Genomic DNA, 22434 nt, shown 5'->3' on the forward strand with positions numbered 1-22434 from the left:
AGGATTAAAAATCTGAATTTCCAGCAACTATCTCAAATAACTGCAAGATGTGTAAAGGAAAAGCATTAGTACTCATGCTAGGTTTCCTTTTTTATTTTTTTTTCTTTTCCCTCTTGTTTTTTTTCCTTTTCTTTGTTGTACAATGAGAATCTTCCTGAATGAAGAGCTGTGGGGTGTTTTAAGAAAAATGACTCTTTGTTTGCTATGTTGTTGACGCCTGCAGCTCCAGGGATACATTGCTGGCTTGTCTAGAGGATTTGTCTTTACCCATGAAGCAGAAATCAGTATTGTGCAGGATGCAGCATCCTTTATCATTCCTTAGCCTAAAGGATGCATTAAATGCCATCAGACTGTGCAGGATCCTGTTATGTCAACAACGCAGGGGTTATATTGGCATTCTGGGGAAATTAAATGGCTGCGACATTTTTATGCATGCAGATGATGGCTGTGGACTTGTCAGATTATTCATTCCTGGGAAGCAAACAGGTTAGGGAAAGGCTGTTACTTAGCAAATGTTTATTTGAACTCCCGATTCATAAATTTTAATGCACACCCACAGATAACTTCATGTGACTTGAAGCTGAAGGTAATACTTGTCACTCTTCCTTAATTCAGTCATCTTGGATTCTTAAGAAAATTCTGGGGTTGAGGTCAATATTAAGAGTTGCTTGGATTTGGCAAACAAAGCGCAAAAAGTTTTGGAGCCATCTGTGAGGTTTTCTCCAGTGATACGTCTTTTGGTCCTTATGTAATAGCTTATGTCTGCAACTTTAAAGTACTTTTAGAGGCTGATTTTCCCTTCAACATCCTGCTCCTCCTCATAACTTAAAGTCTCTTCAGTTGTCACCTCAGGAACTTGGTGAAAATGGGACCTGTGTTTCCTCGGTTAGCTGCCGAACCTTCATCCCTTCTTTTTGATCTTGGCTTGATGGTTGAATTTCTTTGTATATGGGGCTTTTCTAATGTGGGAGCTTCAGTAACTGCTCAAATTGTTCTTGTTCGTTTGTTCTTTTTTTTATGCTCAGTAGCTGCTTTCCGAGTTGTGTTTGTATGATATTTTGGCTTACTTGTTTGGTATTTCCTTTCCTGCCGCCTCTTGAAATGGCTTTAATCTGACCAGTGTTTGGATTCTGTTAGGTGTTATGTATGTTTCTTTTTAAAGATAATCTTCTGTATGTTTATTATCCAACATGGGGTTTTAAATTAATGGCAACGTCTCCACAAAGTACTGGTGGAGAATTGAGTTGCCTGAGCTATTAAAATTGTCTCTTTGGAAAAGCCAGAATTATTTTGAAGTTCTACTGGGTTTTACCTATGACATCAAAGACATACAAAGATCTCTCTTTGTATTTCAGTTTTGTAACACTTGGCATACTCTTTTCTAGCATGTGTATACCAGTTTGACTTTCTTGCTTGGCTAATGCAATAAACAATATTAACATTTGTACAAACTCTTTAACTGGAGGTAAATCTGAACCTGACCATTGTTGCATTATGACTAATTTGTAATGAATGAGAAGATTGTGTGGGTAATTATCTGTCTTTTCTAATATCAATTTTAACTCCTTGTTAACGTAAGCTATTTGTAGAAACAGTAAAATAACTTTTTCCTTAATTCCTGTGGGACAGGTGCCCTTACTGCTTACTAAATATAATTATTAGCATCCTTAAGGACAAGGTGAAGTTTTCCTTGTTATGGTCTTATTCCTATCAGTTGTGATTGTGCGGAACCACAGGTGGAAGTTTTTATAGCTGTCACTTCTGTGTTAGCTGCTGAGAAGTGTATGGCTGGGCAGATGTGCTGTCTCTCAGCTGCTCTTTGGAAGCACTAAACTGATTCTTTCCAACAAAAGCAAAGCCAAGCAAGGATGATTAATTTTTTGTCATATAGTTGAGCTAACTGCCAGCAGAATAAACACGCTACATGAATAAAGCCATTATATGAAAGTCACCTGGATGAAAGCTTTAGAAATATTTATAGGTGAACCTCTATGTTGGGCTTTCTTTTATCTGTCACTTTTTCTAGACATGCAGAATCTTCTCATCCTTTGCAAGATGCTCCTCAGGAGAACCGACCTGTCAGCAACGAAGACAGAGAGATGTCGCAACATGTACGTGTTCCACTACAAACGGTAGACGCAGTTATTTTTGTGCTTCTCAATACTCATGGATAAAAAGATGTAAGCATAAAGATGCTGGTACTGCATAATATGTCACACTTGTAGCGTAGGAGTGTACTGATAATCAGTTCCCAATGCTGACTACAGCAATGGGCTTCTCTTCTCAGCCTGCCTTGTGCGGTGGGTAGTGAATCCTGATCTGAGTGTTGCTTATGCCCACTGAAGAGGCAGGGGAGGGCCTCTGATGCTGCAGCCTGGCAGGAAAAGCAGAATGTGATATTGCCTCCAACTCAATATTTAATATGACTTCTGAAGAGTCAGTGAAATACGGGAGATGCTAGGATAGAAAGCCCAAAATGCTGGGAATCAGTTTTGATTCAGTCGCTGACCTCATAGAATGCAATTTAGTGGCTCAGTGATGAAAGTGTAGTAGAAGGCTTGCTTCTCCACCCCCTCTTCCTCGACTCTTTTTGATGGGTTTATTGTCTGCCACTGTGGTATGTCAAGAGGGCTTACACGGAGTTCTGACAAACCCGTGTGCCATGGAAAGGGACGGGGGGTTAGGAACACCTTCCTCATACTGTTTTCTAGTGGTGAGGTGTTAATTCAGCTCATGCATCTTGCATAGCTGCGCTGCTGGATATCTGGAAAAATATCCTTTGCTTTGGTGGTGCTGCGCTGGAGCCGAATCCACAGCGGTGAAGTTCTTATGTAAAGTTAAGTGACTTGGGGACTGGTTGTGCTAAATAAGCCAAGCCGAGCTCTTCAGCACCTTCCTACCACAAAAGTTGTGGTCAGAGAATATTAACTCCGAAGTTCTTGGGTGAAGCCTGGTGAATATATTTTGGTGGTTTTTATTTGTGATTGGACACTTTCACTCTTCTCCTGTGAAGGAGATGTGTCAGAAAAGCCCTAGCTCTTTCAAAAAGAGGGACATGATGAAATTCTTAGAACCGAACTAAAGCTTCCCCACATTCAGGAATTTTATCCCGATTCTCATGTAGGGTTGCTTCTTCAAAGGAGAAAGCAGTTTCTTTGTGGGCACTTGTCTACTTATGTTGAAGCTGGTTACTGCCATGGTTTTTGCCTCCAGAGACAACTTTGTATAGCCTTGGAGTGCAGTAGAAAGTTATGTCTTTATATTAGAGTCATACTTTCTGATAGTCCTTCATTGTACAAGCTTTGTAAGATTTGGATTACTGTCCTGGGGAATTTATCAGTTTTATGTATTAATGAGCTCCTCTGTGCTTTTGTTGCTAGGCCCTTCCAAGTGGCGAAGATGATGAAGATGACAGCGATAGTGACAGTGATGATGACGACGTGAAAGTTACTATTGGCAACATTAAAACGGGAGCACCATCGTACATGTATGTATTGCTGATTATGGCGTCGATTTTTGATCTGAGGTAGCTCTAGTGCGTTGATTGGGATTGAAAGTGGTGATGAGAGCTGATCTGTCTTCTGGGAGACATGGGAGTGATGGCTAGAAAACTGGGATGGGATTAGAAGCTGATGGGCAGCTCTGTCCTGCAATTGCTTGTTGGAGAATCCATCTGTAAAATAGGAATGATAATTCATGGATCTGCTGTTGGAAAATTAACCAAATAATTACTGTGCTTCATCGGGCAAAATCAAAGGTGGGAAGTTACATTTAACTCATCATCTGTGAAAACTTCAAGAACCAAAATCTGTATTGATAAGAATTTGTGTAACCTGTGAATTAACTAATTTCTGATTTCTTATGATTCAGAAATGGCGAGGCTGGATTTGCAAACCAGGAAATTATGTCACTGACTTACAAGTCTGCCTAATTTGCATTGAATAAAAATAATAAGACAGCATTTTTGCTTGCTGCTAGGAGCCTTCCTCTTAAGGAAATGACTTATGTGCTTTGCAGCATGTTGCAGTTTTTCCACTTTATGGATAACTTCCTCCTCTTGTAGTAGAGGTGGTTTCAGTCTGATGGATTACTCTGGATAGCAATGTTCCATCCATTAGCAGCTCGCTAGATTTTGCAGACGTCCTTTTTTGAAATCTGCTGCATCTACTTTTCCCTTGTCATTCTGTGATCTACGTGCAGCTCTGATTTCCATGTTGTTCAATTTCATTTAAATACTTAAAGTATGTTCCTGGGCAGAATCATAACTACCGCTCTTTGAAATAACCTTTCCCTTCATGTTCAAGACAATCCTCACGTGTTCTGTGGTTGGCCAGTAAGTATGTTTGCTGCGTTTCTGTAGGGTTAGAGAAACATACGTGGCAAATGGATCTCACTTTTAAGATGTTGAGACTTAGTGCTAAAAGTCATAAAGAGACATGAATAAACCCAAGTGAACTAAGCATCTTCTGAAGAGTGTCAGGGCTTGAATATATTTTGCATGAAAATCTTCACCCAAGTAATTTGTTCAAATAGCAATGTAGTGATTCTTTTCCATATAGGGGAACTCCTATGAATCTGAACTTAAAAACGGGTAGAGGCTATGGAGCATCTGCTTCAGGTATTGCTGTTATTTTTATCCTTCACCTCTTGCAGTATTTCACTTATGTGGCACTGACGGCTGGAGCAGCTGCAAATCTTAGTCTCTGGAAGGATATAAAATTAGTGCATCTTATTTCAACTAGGAATAGTAAATGTGTTTCTTAAAGATAAGTGTTCCTAGGACTTAGGCTTTGAGGGTCCAGGGTGCAATGGAGTGATTTAATTACCCATCACTGATTATAATTCTATTTAAATGAGAAAAAAAAATACATTGCTTATTACTTTTAAAGTTAAAAAAAAAAAAGTGTTTCTAAACTATTTTGTTGCACTGGGACCAAACATTCTAAATTGCCTGGATGACTTTAACTATATGGTCACTATACTGAGCTACTTGCAGCGTAAGATACTAAAAGAAACAAATTCTGGCCTTGAGTATCAGCTGTGCATATTTCTGCAGATGAAATTTTCCCCAGCATTCAGTTTGATTTATACTATATATTGAGACTGGGATTCTGTCCTTCCTCATATGCGAGACTGTCGTTTCATGGGCTTCATATACTTCCTTCCATTCATTTCTTTATGCAAATGACTTATCTTCTGATTGAGAAAATAAGAACAAATTCCCCTTAAAGATTCTGTACCCAACAGATTTTTCTGACTCCAGTTAGTACACAGTCCACATAAGACTGATCCTGAAAAAGTCTCTTGTTATGAGAAAATGTGTGTATCTTGGGAGGGAAAAATAAATATTTTGCCTGGGGAGAATTTTTGTTTTTATTTGGGGTAAATTTCATGCATGCTCTAATAATTTATTCTGTCTGTAGTAACAGTCCAGGTTGAATTTGCTTCTCTGCTGTTCAACTGCAAGTGCTGTATACTCTCGCTATTTATTTATAGAGTGACTGCAGTAATTTTTATTAAAAACTTGATTGTGGTTACCTACGTGCTGTAAAGCCAGCAATGAATTCACAGGAGCGCTTTGTTTTTGACTGGAGTAATTTGCTCAGCAAATCAGTGGATTAAAGGCATTGCATTAAAAGTAGTAACGGTTTCTCTCTCTCCAAAGCCAAGTTGCAGCCCAAAGGTATTGACTTAGATGCCGCAGGGAATATAAATGGATTGCCTGTTATAGAAGTGGATTTAGATTCATTTGAAGACAAACCGTGGAGGAAACCAGGTGGGGCCTCACAGTTTCTTGTGGTAAATATTTTCTGCAGTTTTAGTTGTCTCTCTTTAATTTCACATGCAATTTCTGTCCATGTATTGCTGCCGGGGAACAGGGAAGTCAGAACAATGCATCTTGCTCAGTCTCTGATGCCTGCATAGACAATCAGTGACATTTACTGATTGATCAAGCCATGCTTCTACCTGAAATTGTGTTGCATTTACTCTTACTCTATTTAACTTCCCTAAAGGGAGCAACTATTTTTTTTTTTATGTTCTATTTTATAAAATTCCAGAAAATATTGCACTGCTATCAATACGATAATGTTTGTTGGCCTTAAAGTCCATTGAGTAGGATCAAGATTTGGCTGTTGGTTATGTGTGGTCTCCTCTTCATGTGCAGCGCCTTGCTTATTCTGTCTCGCCATGGCCAAGCTCAGCGTCATCCCCATGCACCCTTCTCATTTGGGTCCTGGGGAGGTCCACGCTTCTGCAGGGAAGTACCCCTTGCAGAGGGCAGCAATGGTGAGAGTTACCACGTGAGCACATCATGATAGGAAAGCCATCTTTTTGTTTGTCTGCTGCAAACAATTGAATAAAAGGAAGACAAACACTGTCTACTCTGACAAGAAAAGCTAGGATTTTTCTTGTAGAAAAGCTGTATTACCTAATGCTTTCCTAGGTTCTGGCCTTAGGTGCATCACTATGAGTGAGTAGTCCCCACTTATTTCTTCTGGACAATGTTATCTAGACCATCCAGACAAATAGTACTTTGCACAGCAGGTTTTAATATGTGCAGTCTCTTTTGTCTTCCTGATTAGTAATAGGGAGGTTTGTACTTGAAAGCAACTCTTGCATGACAGCTGTAGGATGCTACAATAAACTTCTGGTTTTCATCTGAATTTGTTAGAAAAGTAAATGAAGGAACCAAAGATACCCAAATTTTTGCTGTGCTATCCTCATAAAACTTGCTATGATGAAATGCTAACTGAAGTGAAAAATCCATTTGCCTTTTCCCAGAAATAATTCTTCTTCCTACCAACCCCTGTACTTTATTTATCTTTCAGAAATATTGCTATGCTAATTAAGTAGTGCTTTTATAAGGTTGTCTGGTGTGGTTTTGGTATCTCTTGCCCACCTGAAATGAAGGGCATCTGAGTACATAAGAGTGCTAATAGCTACATTGATGTGTCATGGTATCAATCCAGCACTAAAGCACCCAGTGATGAATAGTAAGGAGTACAGACATAATAGAAAACAGCCTTTCTTCTGCAGGGGGTTTCCCATGGATTGTGAAGTGAGAAAGAGGGGCTAGGAAGAAAATAAGTTAGAAGGAAAACAGTGAAGTGAAGTTCAGAGATAAAGCGTGGAAATCATTGTGGTGACATCCCTGGACCAAAATGAAGCCAGCTAGCCTTAAAACTGTGTTTAGGTACAAATAGAGGGAAGATATCTGCAGAGGTGTGGCCTGTAAGTTTATTTTAGATGGCGAGTAGCTTGTTACTCAACAGCCTTTTGGGTGTATATCCTTTGCAGCTAATTGTTCAGCAAGTTGGTATCTCTTTTAATGAGTGAGAGGAAGAAATACGGTGTGGAGGAACTGATAGAGGCCTGAAATATAGGCTGATAAAATAGATATGTAAATGTCATGTTGCTGAGTCTGTGTTGGTGAAATTTGCATATTTGGGTGGTACAACAGGAAGAGCGGCCTCCCTAGAAGATAAACTTAAACCTCGCTGTATAGATCCAAGCTCAGCATGGTCAAAGTGTTTTGCCTAGCCCTTATGGAGCAGCTCCTTGTTTTAGAATTGGTCTGTCTAGGAATACCTTTGTGAGGGGGTTGTTTGAGGGACACCTCAGCAGGGCTAGGAGGTGCTTTGTAATGCTTCCTGTTGGGAGGTTTGCCTGACGGAGTTAGTTGCAGCTAAGTTTGTCCCTCAGCATCTATGTTTTCTTGGCAAGCAGTTTGCGGCCACCTCTCTTACTCAGAAGGGCTCATGCTGAATTGGCACATTTCACAGAAGACTGTCAAAGTAAGATAACAGTCTTGGAAGGCTGTAGTTAGGATTGTGAGTGAACTGTAATTACGTGTGTAGTCTGAGATGTATCAATAAAAAAATTCCAATGTTTCCAGCCTGTGAAACAAGCTGTAGCCCTGTTTCACAAAATGGGCAAGTCCCAGAATCTCTTCTTAAAACAGCAAAGGCAATGATGGTCAGGAACAGAATGTGTTGGCTTAGGTCTGCCAAGAAGAAGGTTCTGTGGCACCATCCCATTTTTGTGGTGGTAGCTGGAACCGTCATTCCTGTGCTCTGCCCAGCACTCAACTCATTTGGGCAATTGCAATAAACTATTCTGGAAAAATATGGTTGGTGAATAAGTGGTTGCAGGCGTCTCTTGATAGTCTGCACGTGTGCTATGTTCTGTGCCCCAAATGGTCCCACTGCTGTTCAGGCTGTAGTCGCCCTCCCACGAAAAGATGCAGCCATCTCCACTGTGACACGCAGAGGGCTTCTGACAGAATGAAGTGGAGAGTAAGCTGTGCTCTCTAGAAGATTATTGTTTTCTTAACTCTTCATTTAAGCAGATAAAGGACAGTTTGAGAATGCAAGTCTGCTAGAATCCCAATGTTAACTTCTACTCCCTTTGTCAGGTGCTGATCTTTCTGATTACTTTAATTACGGATTCAATGAAGAAACATGGAAAGCTTATTGTGAAAAGCAGCGACGGCTTCAGCTTGGACTGGATCCTGCTCCTCCCATCAGCACTGAAAATAAGATCACAGTAGGTGACATGTCACTCCTGCATATGGCTACAATAAAACTAGGGCTTGTTTTTGTAATCACAGAGATGAGAGTGTACGAGTAGAAGATACCTTAATACCTAACTGTTCTGTGTTCCTTTTGGTGATGGGAAATATAAAAAATATATCTTTAAAGATTAAATCTGGCTGCTAAAAATCTTTTCTCTATGGAATGAACAGTTCCAGCTGCCTGGCGGGTTTGAACCACTACAGCAGCAAGACTTGAGTGAATTCCCAGTTGTCTTTGAGGCTTCCCAGCTATAGGGGTGCCTGGTTGGAAGATCCTGCGGATGTGAGAGGTGTAGAGAGGGGCGCTGGGTGTCCATGGCTGTTTTGCTTGTTGCTGTTGACTGTTGCAATTGTGTGGCTGCCTTTTGTGTTTGGAGACTGCTTTGGCCATTGATTATCCTTTGCAGAAGTCCATTAGGTGGCCAACAGCTGTTAATCAGAATTTCACTCAAAGAGACAATACAGCAAGCGTTACTATTTCCAGTTTTGACTTAAGGACAATGTGAAAAAGGATATGAGGTTATTGAACTTTTGGACTTCTAACGGGAGACAGTGGACAGCGGGCTGAGGCTGGAATTGCCAACTAGTTTACAGAAGTGTCTGCCACCTTGACTGAAGAATAGGTTTTTTGTTTGCAGGAGCCCTGTGATTGTTCCTTAAGGGAGGAGGAGAGGGAAGAAGCCTCTTCCTTTGCTGAGGGTTAATCTCTGATGCTACATTCAGTTGAAAGTAGGGGCATTAACCGTGTGTTATACATTGCCTTCCATAGGTTCAGCAAGGAAGAACAGGAAATGCTGAAAAAGAAGTGGAAAATAACATCATCAAAACAGAATTCAAAACAGACTTCTTGGCTCTGGTGGGAGGACGCATGAAGGCTGGGCCTCCTCCCAATAGGTAAGAGATGATGCAGGCATAGACCTGGGTGCACCATGTTCTTTATAGGGGTAGCTGGGATCCACCTGAGCCATATCTGAATCTCCTCAATCCTGAAACAGAAGAAGCTTTTAAACTTTACAGGCAGCTGCTGTGGTCACTCGTTAACTATGGTCTTCAGCAGTGCTCTGCCACTTACCTCTCACTGGTGATATCCTCAGCATAGTGGTGCACAGGGAAGGAAACCGATATCCCAGCTTGAAAGGACACATTTCTGGCAGTAGAGAAAACAAGGCAAATACCTCAGCTTTGAGGGCTTACATTGCTGGCTGCTGCTGCCTACTTGGCTTATTCTTACTCCCACGATGTTAATCTTTGTCTCCTTAAATTGAAATGGGTTATATGTTTGGCAGCTGATAAGAGGAGCTATTGGTTTCTGAACCTGTATGCTACGCTGCTTGATGTGTGCTAATTAGTTATTTTCTCCAATGAGAGAGAGGATCCACAAGGCTGGACAAAGCAAAACAATTGAGTCATTTTGATTGGCAGCCTCTGCTGGGAAAACTGCTTTGACTTTATGAGGTTGATGGTTTTTTTATCAAAAGCTTCATAAAAACAAAGCTATGTGAAACCAGAAGAGCCAGAGCTTTGGGATCTGGGTGTTTCTGGTGCTTTATTCACATTACATCTTTTGCACACCTGCCTTGTAGAAATCAGTCTTGCATTCCAACTTTCCACTTTGTCTGAGAAGAGAACCAACTATATGCTTGAAGTATAAGCTTTAAAGCTGTACTTAGTCTGTTTGCATTTAAGCACTTTGCTGGCATTTCTGTCCCCCTTCGTAGTGCCATCAAATCAGTCAGGTTCATTTCCAGCTGCTATGCGTATCTTATAAGATTTTTGAAACACTGCTGGTGTTCCTGCAGTAGAGCTTTAAGTCGGGGCCAGAACAAGTATTTTCATATGCTGCAGCAGCATTAAAACCATGGGCTTAGTAGTGAGTTGTTTGGTTGGTTTTTTTCTTAAACAAAGTGATCAGATTTCAGTGAGAAAACTTTATCTCACCAATTAGCCAGCATTTTTATATCCACTTTGTCTAAATTTCCTACTGAGACAGAAAATTCTGTAGTCTAACTTGGAAAAGTGCTGACGTTTTTCTGTCCTAACTGCAGGAAAACGTGCCTAAGGCCATACTTAAATCAATTGTTGCATGAATGGACGAGGGATTCTTAAACTTCATTTGCGGGTACTTCTCTCTTGCAAACCTTTACTTGTGATGACCTTACAGCGAGGTCCTATAAAAATATTCTTTTCCTAAGAGTGACCTGGGTATGGAGATAAAAGAACATGGAAAATTGTAGGTTCTGTGACTGATTTCCCCCAGTGCACAGACAGCACTGTTTCTTGGCTACGTCAGTATTTATTTTTTTTCCAAGGATCTAGCCTTGATTTCATTGAAGGCAGTGGCAAAACTTTTGTCTTTAACAGAAACAGAGTAAACCCCAGGGAGGTGGGCCAGACAGTGTCTGAGAATCCAATTTGTAAATAACTTCAGTGGTATCAGCAACACTTGGAAGATCAGACAGAAAGTAGAAAAAATCTGGGCTGATAACATTAAAGGCTCCTTCTGATAAATACTCTCCACTTTCTCTGAGCCTGATCTGGGAATGATTACTCAAATCTGGAGAGTGAGTAAAGGATTGCAGCTCTGAACCACAGTGCGTAACTCATGTTATTACACTTGTATGGGGTCATTTTTTGGATCACATCTCTGGCTGTTCAGAGAGACCTAACTCACCCCTGCATGCAAAGCTCAAATTGCTCAAAAGCAAAAAAGGACTTCTCGTTCACCTCGTGTCCAATTTGAGTGTTGCCTCTAGAGTTTTTTCCCTGGTGGAAAAGAAAGTACAAGAGAAGCCTGCCTAACAGTGGGGAAAACTGCTCCTTCTAATGTCTTTAAGCCTAAAAAGATGCATCTACTTTGTACCAGGAAGCTGGGTGGGACAATCGATGTGATCGGTGGCCAGGCAGGCACAATTAGGAGAGTAGAAGGAAGACGTCGTGATAAGCACGCCTCCGAGGAAAACCCAATTCAGGTAAATGTTTTGTGTAGTCTTGACAAACTTCTGGTTTTACTGCACTTCTAGTGAACCCTGAGCAAATGTCTGTGCATTCCTGACCTCCCATGTCCCTGTTTCTGTCTGCAAAGCAGTAGGTAGTATATCAACCCTGTTGAGGCATATGCATATATCATTCCCTTCTGCAGGTTGAATTAACTTCTGTGTTAAAAGCTTTATCTTGCTAGGAGCTAGGGCTTGTCCTTTGAAGACTAACCTTCCCAGCTGAATGGTAAGGCCCAAGTTCCTTTTTTCATCGTCTCTCCCAAAGTATTCCTTGTGATGCGTAGCTGGGAGGCTTTGTGTGGATTATTCCCTTCCCCTCCACCTTTGGGTGTGAATCTCCAGTTCTGCAGTGGAGGACTTCTACTTGGGGCTCGTGTTTCTCTTTACTTTGAAGTAACATTTAGACTAAGCATCATTAGATGCAGCCCACAGTTCAGACTTAGGGTGGGCCTGTGTTACCGGATCTTGTCCCTTAAAAGAAATAAAAGCCTGGGGTTTAAAACTGGGCTCAGTTCTGATCTTGCATGTCCAGTCTATGACCATAATGTTCTAGTTGGCTTCTGCATAGAAAGGTGCCGGACGTAGGGTTTGAGGACCATCTGCTGAGAACTCTTCTGTCTTAACTACCTTCCTCCTACCAACTACTCCTAACTCACAAAAAAAACCCCAAATATGGAACCTTTCCCTTGTCTAGATGCATTTCCTGGTTTTGTTTTTACATGTGTTTTTGTTGTCTGTTTATTTTTTTTAGTGGTCAGTTTTCCAAATTTTGCCAACAATGGCCCAAAAAAGAGTTTGCCGAAGAGAAAGAATTTGCTGGGAAATGGTTGTTCCCTCAACTTAAAAGCATTGATACCTGTATTTCCAGGTCATTCTGGTATCTCTGCGTATTGATCATTCTTTCAGCAACAGTGGGTATGTGACCTGCTTTTGTCAGACAGATGTGAATCCAGTCTTCCTTTCACCTACGTGGGCACAATCTAGAGCAGAATTTGGCCTCTTGTTGCCCTGAGGAAAGATAAACTGGGTTAAAAAAAAATGAAAAAAAAGAGGCACTACTGTGTCACCTTCAAATGTGTCAGCTTTTAATGTGAAGCCCGTATGAGCGGCAGTTCCCATGAACAAGAGGTGTTGGTAGCACTGAAACATCAGCTGTCTTGCACAGTTGTGTACACAGCTAGAGTCTAGGCTCACTGCTGTCCTGTGTGAGAGAAGGTACTTTGCGAAGCATATTGAAACCGTTGAAGACGTCCCTCCTCATTGCAGGGGAAGTTGGGCTAGATGACCTTTAAAGGTCCCTGCCAACCCAAACTATTCTATGATTGCTTTATCAACCTTCCTTCCTCCCCAAAAGATGTTATCCTCTGGCTATAGCATAGCCTGGTCTTCCCAGGTATCACAGTGTTCCCTTTTTTTTTCGTGGTATGTTCCCTTTATGCCAGCACAGTGAGGTCCTAGCTGCAGGAGCAAAGAGACTAAAATGCTGTCTTCTCGTTCCTCTGCCTTCTAAGGTCCTTGGAGACCACGGAAGTAAGCCACAACCCCCACAGCAGCCCCAGCAGCCATCACAGCCCCAACAGCCACCTCAACAACAGCCGTTTGCACCACCAGCAGGCCCACCGCCTCCCCCGCTCGCTGGGCCACCTCCTCCACACTTCCTCCACCCTCCTCCACCAGTTACTTCTGTTCCACCTCCCCTGCATCCTCCAGGTATGTGTTCACACAGCGATACATGTCGGTCTGAGGCTGCAAGTTAGGACGTCCCAGACTTGGAGCAAATCAAAGGTTTAACTGTTAAATGCTATGGGACAGTCAAGCAACCAGGTAACAGGTCCTTAGACCTGGCCAGTCTTTGTTCAGTGTCTCCATGAGCCTATGTAACATTTGCCCTTGAATACTTAAAAAATGGCAGCTGTTCTTTAAAAAAAACGCTCGGCTTTGTTTCCATGAGAGCCTTTGGGTGCTACTGATCCATTTGCTTTATTGATAAATGTGAATAAATGGGTTCCTCTTTATCAGCGGAGGAAGCTGAGAACAAAGGAATTGCTATCGTGTCTCAGATCAGCAGGCTATTTAGTTCAGGTTCCTGTCTGGCTATGACTGATTCCAAATGTTTCGAGAGTGATGCTGGAATTGGCAATTCTGCAACAGCAGCTCTTAACAAACAGCGTTCCTCCTAATCCAGGTCAGTTCTTGGTTGGTTTATGCCTTGAAATACCGAGACTTGTATCTTTCCATGTCCTGAAACCTATTAAGATAGCGGAGGTCAAATTTCTATTTTTTTTCTGCTTTGTTGACTTGAGCATCACAATACAGAACAGTTTCACTGTCTCTTCTGTGCGTGTCGTAACTCAGTTTCCACAAAGTTTCTTAATGCATCTGCAGTGCGGAGGCCAGTAGTACTCTTTCTGGGCACCAGGCAAAATGGGGCAATACTGGTGGAGAGAACAAAGAACTTTGCAACTAAAAAGGCCAAATATGCGTATTCATGCAGCATTTTCCAGAGGGCTTAGGGTCATTTTTCTGTTGACCCTTTTCAGTGCAAGTTTACAGACATACTGGCCATGGCATAAGAGACATTTTTCTGTCTTCACTTCCTTCTAAGTCTGTCCATCTTCTGATCCAACGTGAGTCTGTGCCCCTGTTGCTTCTGGCTTAAATAGTGCATCAAGATTGAAGCAAAGGCCACACTCTGCACAAAAAGTTTAAAAAAATCCAACCAACAACAAACAAACCGAAGGACTCACTGGCGTCTGCAGCAGGTTCTTCTCTCCAGTTTCTTCAGTTGTTCTAAAGGCCAGATCAATTGTTTGTGCGTTGACGCTTGAAAAAAGGAATTCTCCAGTGTAAGAGAGCAGGAATGTTTAAAATTATAAAGGTAAAGAGATCATAATTTGGGAAAATGATAAAGTTTGTAGGCTAGTTACTGCTTAGTAGCACCAATTTTTCTGCTGGTCTGTTTGCTCAAGAATGTGAAAATTACTCAAAAGTGTGCTTTTATCTTTAGCTTGAGGTACAGAGATGACATGCTTTACCTGTTGTCCTCACTTGTTTTGCTTGCTTATTTCCGTAGGTCTGCCACCACCCGGCCCTATTCCAGGTAGGTGGTCGCTTGCTCTTAGTAACAGCAGATTCTGAACACGCAGATGGCCCCGTCTGAGCATTTGGATTAAGTAACAGGAGATAGGTTGACACCAAGACCCATTTTAGAGCACAGTTAATTTAAGGCTAATAAACTCCAATGCAGCGTCGAACTGTAGCTGGTTATCTTGTATCCTGGACCTAAATAATAATCTGTAGGGCTTCTTAATACTATCTTGTTTTGTCTCTGAAGACCAATCTAGAAAATGAAATGGAGAACTCCAGATGGCAAAAGCCACTTAGTTAAATTTGAAATGTTTTAGTTCTTGTTACGGCATTTGCACAGCAAAACTCTAAGTGACAAATTGGTACTTTGTGTAGGAATTTGGCATGTGAGACTGAGCAGAACAAATGCCATTTCCATCAGAAGCCTTTGCTCCCTGGTGTGCAGTCGAGATGGTGAATACTAATAAAGAAACGTAACAACCAATCTCATGCATAAGTTAAGAACCCCACTAATTCAGAGTGACCATAAAACTGAGTTTCCTCTAGCTGTATTTTTTTTCTTCTACTGGAAATTTTCCTCTACTAGAAATTTTGCCTCGTCCAGGGAAAACAAATGCAGCTGTCTGTATTGTAGACCCTTTGGAGCAACAGTTCTGACCAGATGCTGTACATTTGAAAACCCCAGGCTGATGGTGACAGTGTGTATGCAGTCAGGCCACTGCCTCTGTTCTGCTGTGTACTCAATTAACGTACTTACATCAGGTCTGCACCCAGAGCACTTTGGACTTGATGTGCTTGTCCTCACTATCTGTCAGACACCTTGGACTTGATTCACAGCTTTTGTCTGTGCTTTTGTATTTGTGCTCTGCCCTGGGCTTCCCAAATGGAAACACAGAAAACTTACACTAGCTGGGCTGTCCCTCAGAATGTCACTTTTCGTACTCCTCTCAATGTACGAGAGCATTGTGGAGCTGGTTTTCGTTGAGGTAATAGAAGGAACCAGCTCATAGTAAGCTTGGATTTAGAAGAACTACACTGTAGCGAAACTAGATGCAAACTGGTCTTGGTTGTACACATTGCAGCCCAGTTGCTACTCAAGTGCACGTAGATTAAAGCTTTTTGGGAGGACGGAGGTGGACAAAATGACCAGGCTGTTGCAAAGAACTTCCACTTCAGGTAACTGGGTTGGAAAGGGAGATGAGGGGGAATACCTGCTAATTATGATAGTGATGATGATCCACCACCTTTCGATTTAGGTAGTTGTAACGGTAGTACTTCAGAATATTTGCACTTGGTGGGCAAGTGTGCCTGAAGTGCTCTAGGCATTGCATTTTATTGGAAGATCTTAGGAAAAGGAGGGGGAAAAAAAAGCATCTAAGAGTGGGATGTGTCCCCCAACTTGTTTGCAGTGTAGATCTCCACTAGCTCAGCTGGAGACTTCAGGCTACCTCTGTTTGCAGTGAGATGCTTCTGGGGTGGGCTTCTCCTGACCCATTTCAGGTGTTCACAGTAAGAGCTGATGAATTGTCCCCTGGTTTCATTGACTTTGCTGGCTCAATTGCCATTGGCTTGAAAAGGAACCTGGAGCAGTTAGTCAGATGATTCCTATCCTTTGTATCAGTACAGTTTGCTCCTTTTTTTTTTGTTTGTTTAATAATAAACAGGAATTTTTATGCAAGTCAAGCTAATGGGTGGTTAGTGTGTTCTTGTTGGATTGGTAACTGCCTGCAGAAATAATGGTTGCTTGTAGTTACAGATACAAGTTTAAGAAGCTCCTTTAGGTGCAGTCAGCACCTCCTCACCTTCAGGCTGGTCAAGGTTGAGGACTTCGGCTTCCAAGGCTTATGTCACTTCTGGAAGTGACCTTCATAAACTGCTGTTTAGTTCTGCTTTCTTGAAGATACTGCCTTGTGATTTTTGGATAATAACTCTTCATGTGTTCGATATTGGGCCCATTTTTGAAGTGTCAGGCCTGTCAGACAGCGCTCTCTGCATCATACTCTTCTCATGATTTTTAAATGTATACGTGCTCAGAAAATTGGCTTTCTTTAAAAACAAACAAAACCAAGTGAATTCTGTGTTACCTGCTTTGTAAGAGACAAAGTTACTCATGTTGATCAGTGGAGCAATAAAACCTTTGGGATGTGTCTGCATCCCAAAAATCAGACTTTTCTGTCTTCCACAGGACTGTAAGGGTTAATGTTTACTCCTTAATGAATCTTCTGTTTAAGATGAATAAGCCAAAATAGAAGGTAGTTCTTCCTTTGTTTTTCTTTCCATACCCCTACAGAACTAACATAGCTGGAGGGTTTTACTTTTGGTAGGAGGTACAGCCCTGAAGGAAAATTATTCCATTTCAAACAGGGCCTTGTTTAGAGTAAAACGATGCTTTAACAGCTTTTAACTGTAAACAGCAGTGAAGTCTTGTTCCTCATGGCAAGCTGTGAGATCTTTGTGATGATGTATGCTTCTGTGTCTAGGGTTGTTCCCGCCGCCGCTGGCACCACCACCAGCTCTCCTCATTCCAACCTTGGATGGGTAAGACCACACCTGGGCTGAGCATGGGAGGAGAGGTCTAAACTCAGTGCTAGTAATTCTCAGTCTGGTCTGGGATTGGGGTGGGGGTGAGAGCAGAGTCCGTCGGTGCATTTACCTGGATTCGTCATATTCATGACACAGGAGGGAGTCAATAAAATCTAGGTGTGTGCTTAGGTCCAGTGCAGAGTAGTTGATAGCATGTTATGTTACTCCAGACGTTTTCTGTAAAGATTCTCCAGGTGCTTTGTAAGCACTGGTTATTTCCCAGGAAGCTGCCTGATTTACAGAAGGGAGGGGTAAAGCATGGCAAGCGGTTGAGTTACAGCAGTTTCGGAACCTGTGGCAAAGCAGCTTCACCTGGATGCATTCCTGATAGTTTGCCATGCAAAGTGAAAGGGATTCACTGAAACCCTGGGTTTCCCATGACCATGTTCCACAGACCTTCAGAAAAATTTGGGTAAACTTGCTGCCAGGGGTCACTGATGTTAATAACTTGCATCCTTTTCTCTCTCTCTCCAAAGCCAGCCAGCCAGCTACAATAACAGGCAGCCTCCTCCCTTTGGCTACAACTCTGCAGGTGAGCACAAGAAGACAACAGTCAGACTGCGGATAGTTCTGTTCTCTGCTATTTGGTAGTTTAGGCTTTTCTTAGCCTGATGGACATCATGCTTGCTTTAACGTCAGGGTCTTGCTTGTGCCTCAGACTGTCCCAGTCATAGGCACACGTGCTGAGTTTGGAAGCATTTGGAAAGCTGAATGGTTTGCAGCAATGGTGAATACAATTTTGTAGTTGAGCGCCGAGCTTCAGATCACTGTTTTCAGTGCAGATACCCAGCAACAGCAAAGCTTCCCCATGTGCCTCCCCATGTTCCTGTGCTTGTTTGCACACATACTTGCTCACGCTCACTCGCACTCTCTTCCTTTTCCCCAGCCCTCAGGGACAAGCACAAGCATCAGCTTCGCATCTCCCTGAGCTCTTGAATGCCCTCCTCCCCCACTTCATCATCTTCCTTGCCTACAGGCACGTGTTGCAGCCATCTGTCTTTTTGTTTTGTAATGGAAGAGGCAGTGCCAGAATCTCAGCTCAATATTCCCTTCCCTGTTGCTGCCCTGCCAGCAATGCCCATGTCCTCTCCCATTTCTTTAGTGACCAGTGCTTGGAGTGGCACCTCCTCAGTGTGGTGAGCAGATGGGTGGCACCATGGGCAGCACCACATTGTCTCCTCTGCAGGAGGTGTTGGAGGAGCAGACGGGGTGAGGCCGGCCTGAGAAACAGGAGCCTCAAGTGCTGTTGTACATCCAGCTTCTCAGCAGCTGTTCCTGCTTTGGGATGTGACCTCACTGGTCCAGCTGAGCAGGCCCCAGCAGGCCAGCATCTGGATGGGGAAGTGCTGGTGGCTCTGGGCTCATCAGGTGACATCCTTTGTTAACAGCTGGTGTCCCTGGCCCTCCCCAGCCTGCCACCTTAGGTGAGAAGGTACCTGGTGAGAAGTGAGACCTTGTAAGGTGGCCAAGAGCCATGGGCTACTAACTTAGCTGGCTCGGCAGCGGGAGAGGGGTGCCTCAGCGTTGCAGGTGCCTTTGTGCTCTAAGCCAGGATGGCTGGGAGGAACGGATCGCAACTTTTCCTCAGCTGAGACCTTATGGCGTGTCCTATATAGCAGGGCCTATAGAGAGCAAGAGCTGGGGGAGCACGTAGCCCTTGCAATAATGTGCTGTGTAAGGGCCTGGGGAGATTTTGCAGCAACGTCTGTAAATGTTTGATCTTGCTCACATCTTCCTCAGGGAAAAGGTGTTGACATGTCCTTAGCAAATTGCTGAAAGTAAAATGGGAGAGTGAGGACAGGAGGGAGCTGGGCCATTGTCTGCTTGCATTTGGCTGTACCTCCAGAGGATGTCTTTGGAGGGACAGAGAGGATGCTGTGAATGCTTCAGGTGAACAAGGATTCTGTTCTCTTGCTGCAGATTCAGGTTTCATCAGCTACCCACCCATCTCCACGTCCCACACGCCCTGGGTGACGACGGTGGACAAAGGCACAAGCAGTTCCAGCAGCAGCCATTGGGAATACTCGGGTTCAAGGCGCGAGAGGGAGCGAGAGCGTGAGCGGGAAAGGGAAAGGGAGAGAGACAGAGACCGCACTCCGACCACTAGTGAATACAACAAGTGAGTGCCGGGTTTCAGCAGCTTCTGCTCACAGCTACCCAGTAGGGAGCTCTGGTCTTGCCCTGGAGCACAAGAAGGTGTTTGGTCAAGGGATGGAATTACAGATCATACCAGCTTAATTTTCTGAAACGTCTGAGGAAGAGACACATTGGATCAATAACTAGAGGACAAACTAGGAGCCAGTGTCACTGACTGATTGCCTGTGTCTGTTTTTTTGTTTAAATCCAGCAGAACCAGTTACACTTGCTCTCCCACCTGTAATGTGAGGCCAGTAAATGAAATAGCCCCTCTCTGTTTACTTGGTATTTCACAGCTCAGTGCGAAGCTGGCCATAGAAGCTGCTGCTTCTTGTCATCTAAATGCAACTGTCAGATCAAAGGAAGAACCACCCGTGCTTTGCTCAGCTCTCCTGTAGAGGCTTTCAGGGCAAGGAGTGCCGTTCACCAGGACTCGGCTGGGAAATGTAAATCCTTAACCAGGCGTTTCTGCGAGCAGTGCTGGAGACAGCCGCCTTGGTGGGAACTGATGTGATCTCAGGCGACAGCAATGCTGGGAGCACTTGGGGAAGGAGGCTTCCAGCCTCCCAGCGTTGATCTAGAGAGCTAAAGTGGAGGCTGGGCTGCAAATCCTCTCTCTAAACCCATCACTTTTGTGTTCTGTCACAGGCAGCATCAGTGTTTTGCAGGCTTCAGGCTCAGAAATACCAATAATCATTAAAAACATGATCAGAATGCACATTCCTGGCAGAGGGGTGTTGCCCGCCGGGGAACTTTCCGGCCCAGGGGGTGAGCAAACAGGGCAATGTTTTCCTAACCTTTGTTTTTTCTTTTTTTTTTCCTCTCACCTTTTTTCCTTCCAAGCTTGTGGGCACTGTGGGTGGAAGGGGGAGGAACAGAACAGAAGACAAACTTGCTACGGTTTGAAGAGCTGGGACTCCCACACTTCTTGAGCAGGTTCATGCCGCAGCCAAGTCCTGCGATCAGCACTCCCGAGCACATTGTTAGCATTTCTGGGTGCTTTGGAGCGTGCTGACCTCTCAGATCACGCGTGCCAAAGCAGGGCAAGCAGTCGTGCTCAGCGGAGTCCTTTAGAGATGATTGATACTGGACATTTATTAGTCTAGCTTGTTTCCATGAGCGTTAGGACGATATTTCAGACTTCCTTTCTCTCAGAGTCTGAATACTGTTTCCCGCAGTGGGACTTGTTAACCCTTTAGATTTTTGGCTTTCAGAAGTTGAACAGGGACAGTGAGATGCAGAGGGAAGGGGAGCGTGGGATGTGTCTGAATTTGGGATACGTGATGCCTTAAGCAGAGAGCAAGGTGTAGACACAAAGTCCGTGTCAGCCATACTCACAATTTGAGTTTTTTAACTTATGGGGAAGAAAATAGTCCCTTAGTCTAACTCACACAGAAGAATTACAGGTTATCTGGGACAACGTTGTGAGGTAAAACCCAGCACCAGGGGGAGGCGGAATGATGAGAGGGGTGTGTTTCTGGTGGTTTTGAACACGGTAGCTGGATGTCTCGGACACGCCAGAAGGATTGTGAGGGCAAAATCCCTGAGACGTTGGCCACGTGCCTGCTGCTGAGGTGCTCCCCTGGCAAATCCAGAGAACAAATTCTGTAAACACTTTGCCTTGAGAGGCCAGGAGAAAGCCATGATGTTCAACTGCTTGGGCTTATGAGCTGTGTAATAGGCAAATGGGGAAAGTTATTTCGCTGTGCTTAGAAACTGGGATTGGGTTGCCGCTTGGGTTTGATAAGCAGCAGCACTTTATTGTTATAGGTTTTCTCAGGAGCATCGCAAATACCTCAGCCTGTTGATAGAGTAAGAGATGACAAATTTTGGTGGTGAGGATGGACTTCTACCATCCTGTAAACATGGCTTCTGATTTTCAGATCCACGAGTGTTGTGTTCCTCTGCCTCACTTCTCCTTTCTCTTCTTAAGCGATGATGAGCGATACCGCTACTACAGCCGAGAGCGCAGCTATGACTTTGAGCGTGACTACCGCCGGAGTCGAGATCGCAGCAGGGAGCGAGAGGACCGTCACCGAGAGCGCAGGCACAGAGACAAAGAGGAGAGCAGCAAGCATAAGTCTTCGAGACGGTAAGAGCTGTGCAGGGCTGAACTGGGCTGTTGATGGGAACACACCTTAGCTGCAGACAAAAAGCTTGATGAGTGAACTGTCGCCCTGGGTCATACTGGCTTCCTGTGACCTGCCGATGTCCTGAGATGTGACACACAGGCAAGAGAGAGTGCTTTCGGGCATGTACCCGGGCAGGAGGCAGAACTGTCTGTGATAGGGAGAGGAGTCCTTGGTGTCTGTAAGTTCTCAGCAGGGCAGCTGGCGGGATGTGGAATCACTGCCAGGGAAACTGCAGCACTGATTGACAAAGGAGAGGTTAGCCTGTGCTAAACGTCACCTCAGAACAGCAGAACTCCCACTGGTCAGAAAGTACACACAAAGGAAAAAGCAAAACCATAACAGAAGCATCAGCTTTCAGGATTATGCGTTCCGTGCAGAAGAGAAGAGCTTTCTTCAGCCTGTAATCTGACATTCCCTCGTGGAGCAGGGGGCTGAGCACTGCACGATCAGAGCTCTGTGCCCGCTGCTTCTCCTAGTGAGGTCGGCGATGATCTGGATAAAGGTGAAATGCTTTTGGAGCAGAGCAGGATGTCCTAAAATCCCAGCTTTTCTGGAGCAAAGTGTATTTGCTACAGCTGATCTTCCTGTTGGAGCAGGGTTCTTCTAGCGCAGTGACGGGTCTGCGCTCTGGTCTGAGGCAGTGCTCGGTTCCTGTGCCAGTTTACAGCCTGGTAATGACTTGAGCAGACTTGCTCTTTTTTTTTTTTTCTGGCGCTTCAACTTGCTTCCTTCTTTTAGATGAAATTCATGTCAGCTCTGGAGGTAATTACCCTTATTTTGAAATTGGTATCAGAAAAACTCCTACATAGTGACTGGAGGCAAAAGGCTGTTCTCGTCCTTAAGGAGATGAATAAGTTTTCAAGAAAGGACCGATTGCTGAAGGGTTGGAAACAAAGCGATGGGACGAAAGACCAGAACCTTAATG

At 43.7% G+C, this 22434-nt stretch overlaps 1 protein-coding gene across 1 annotated transcript in view; it reads left to right on the plus strand.

The window, feature by feature from the left end:
• Positions 1 to 22434, plus strand: part of LOC134520573 (pre-mRNA 3'-end-processing factor FIP1-like) — a 28624-nt gene that overhangs the window by 2280 nt on the left and 3910 nt on the right. Inside the window, exons 3-15 of the mRNA XM_063346138.1 lie at positions 2027 to 2111; positions 3381 to 3487; positions 4560 to 4618; positions 5666 to 5776; positions 8417 to 8547; positions 9345 to 9469; positions 11439 to 11544; positions 13083 to 13281; positions 14645 to 14671; positions 17139 to 17196; positions 17718 to 17773; positions 19162 to 19360; positions 21311 to 21469. Of these exons, the coding sequence (XP_063202208.1) occupies positions 2027 to 2111; positions 3381 to 3487; positions 4560 to 4618; positions 5666 to 5776; positions 8417 to 8547; positions 9345 to 9469; positions 11439 to 11544; positions 13083 to 13281; positions 14645 to 14671; positions 17139 to 17196; positions 17718 to 17773; positions 19162 to 19360; positions 21311 to 21469 (1422 nt within the window). The remainder of the gene's footprint in view (positions 1 to 2026; positions 2112 to 3380; positions 3488 to 4559; positions 4619 to 5665; positions 5777 to 8416; positions 8548 to 9344; positions 9470 to 11438; positions 11545 to 13082; positions 13282 to 14644; positions 14672 to 17138; positions 17197 to 17717; positions 17774 to 19161; positions 19361 to 21310; positions 21470 to 22434) is intronic.

The sequence above is a fragment of the Chroicocephalus ridibundus genome, chromosome 9 (assembly GCF_963924245.1).
Source record: "Chroicocephalus ridibundus chromosome 9, bChrRid1.1, whole genome shotgun sequence".
Lineage (NCBI taxonomy): Eukaryota > Metazoa > Chordata > Aves > Charadriiformes > Laridae > Chroicocephalus > Chroicocephalus ridibundus.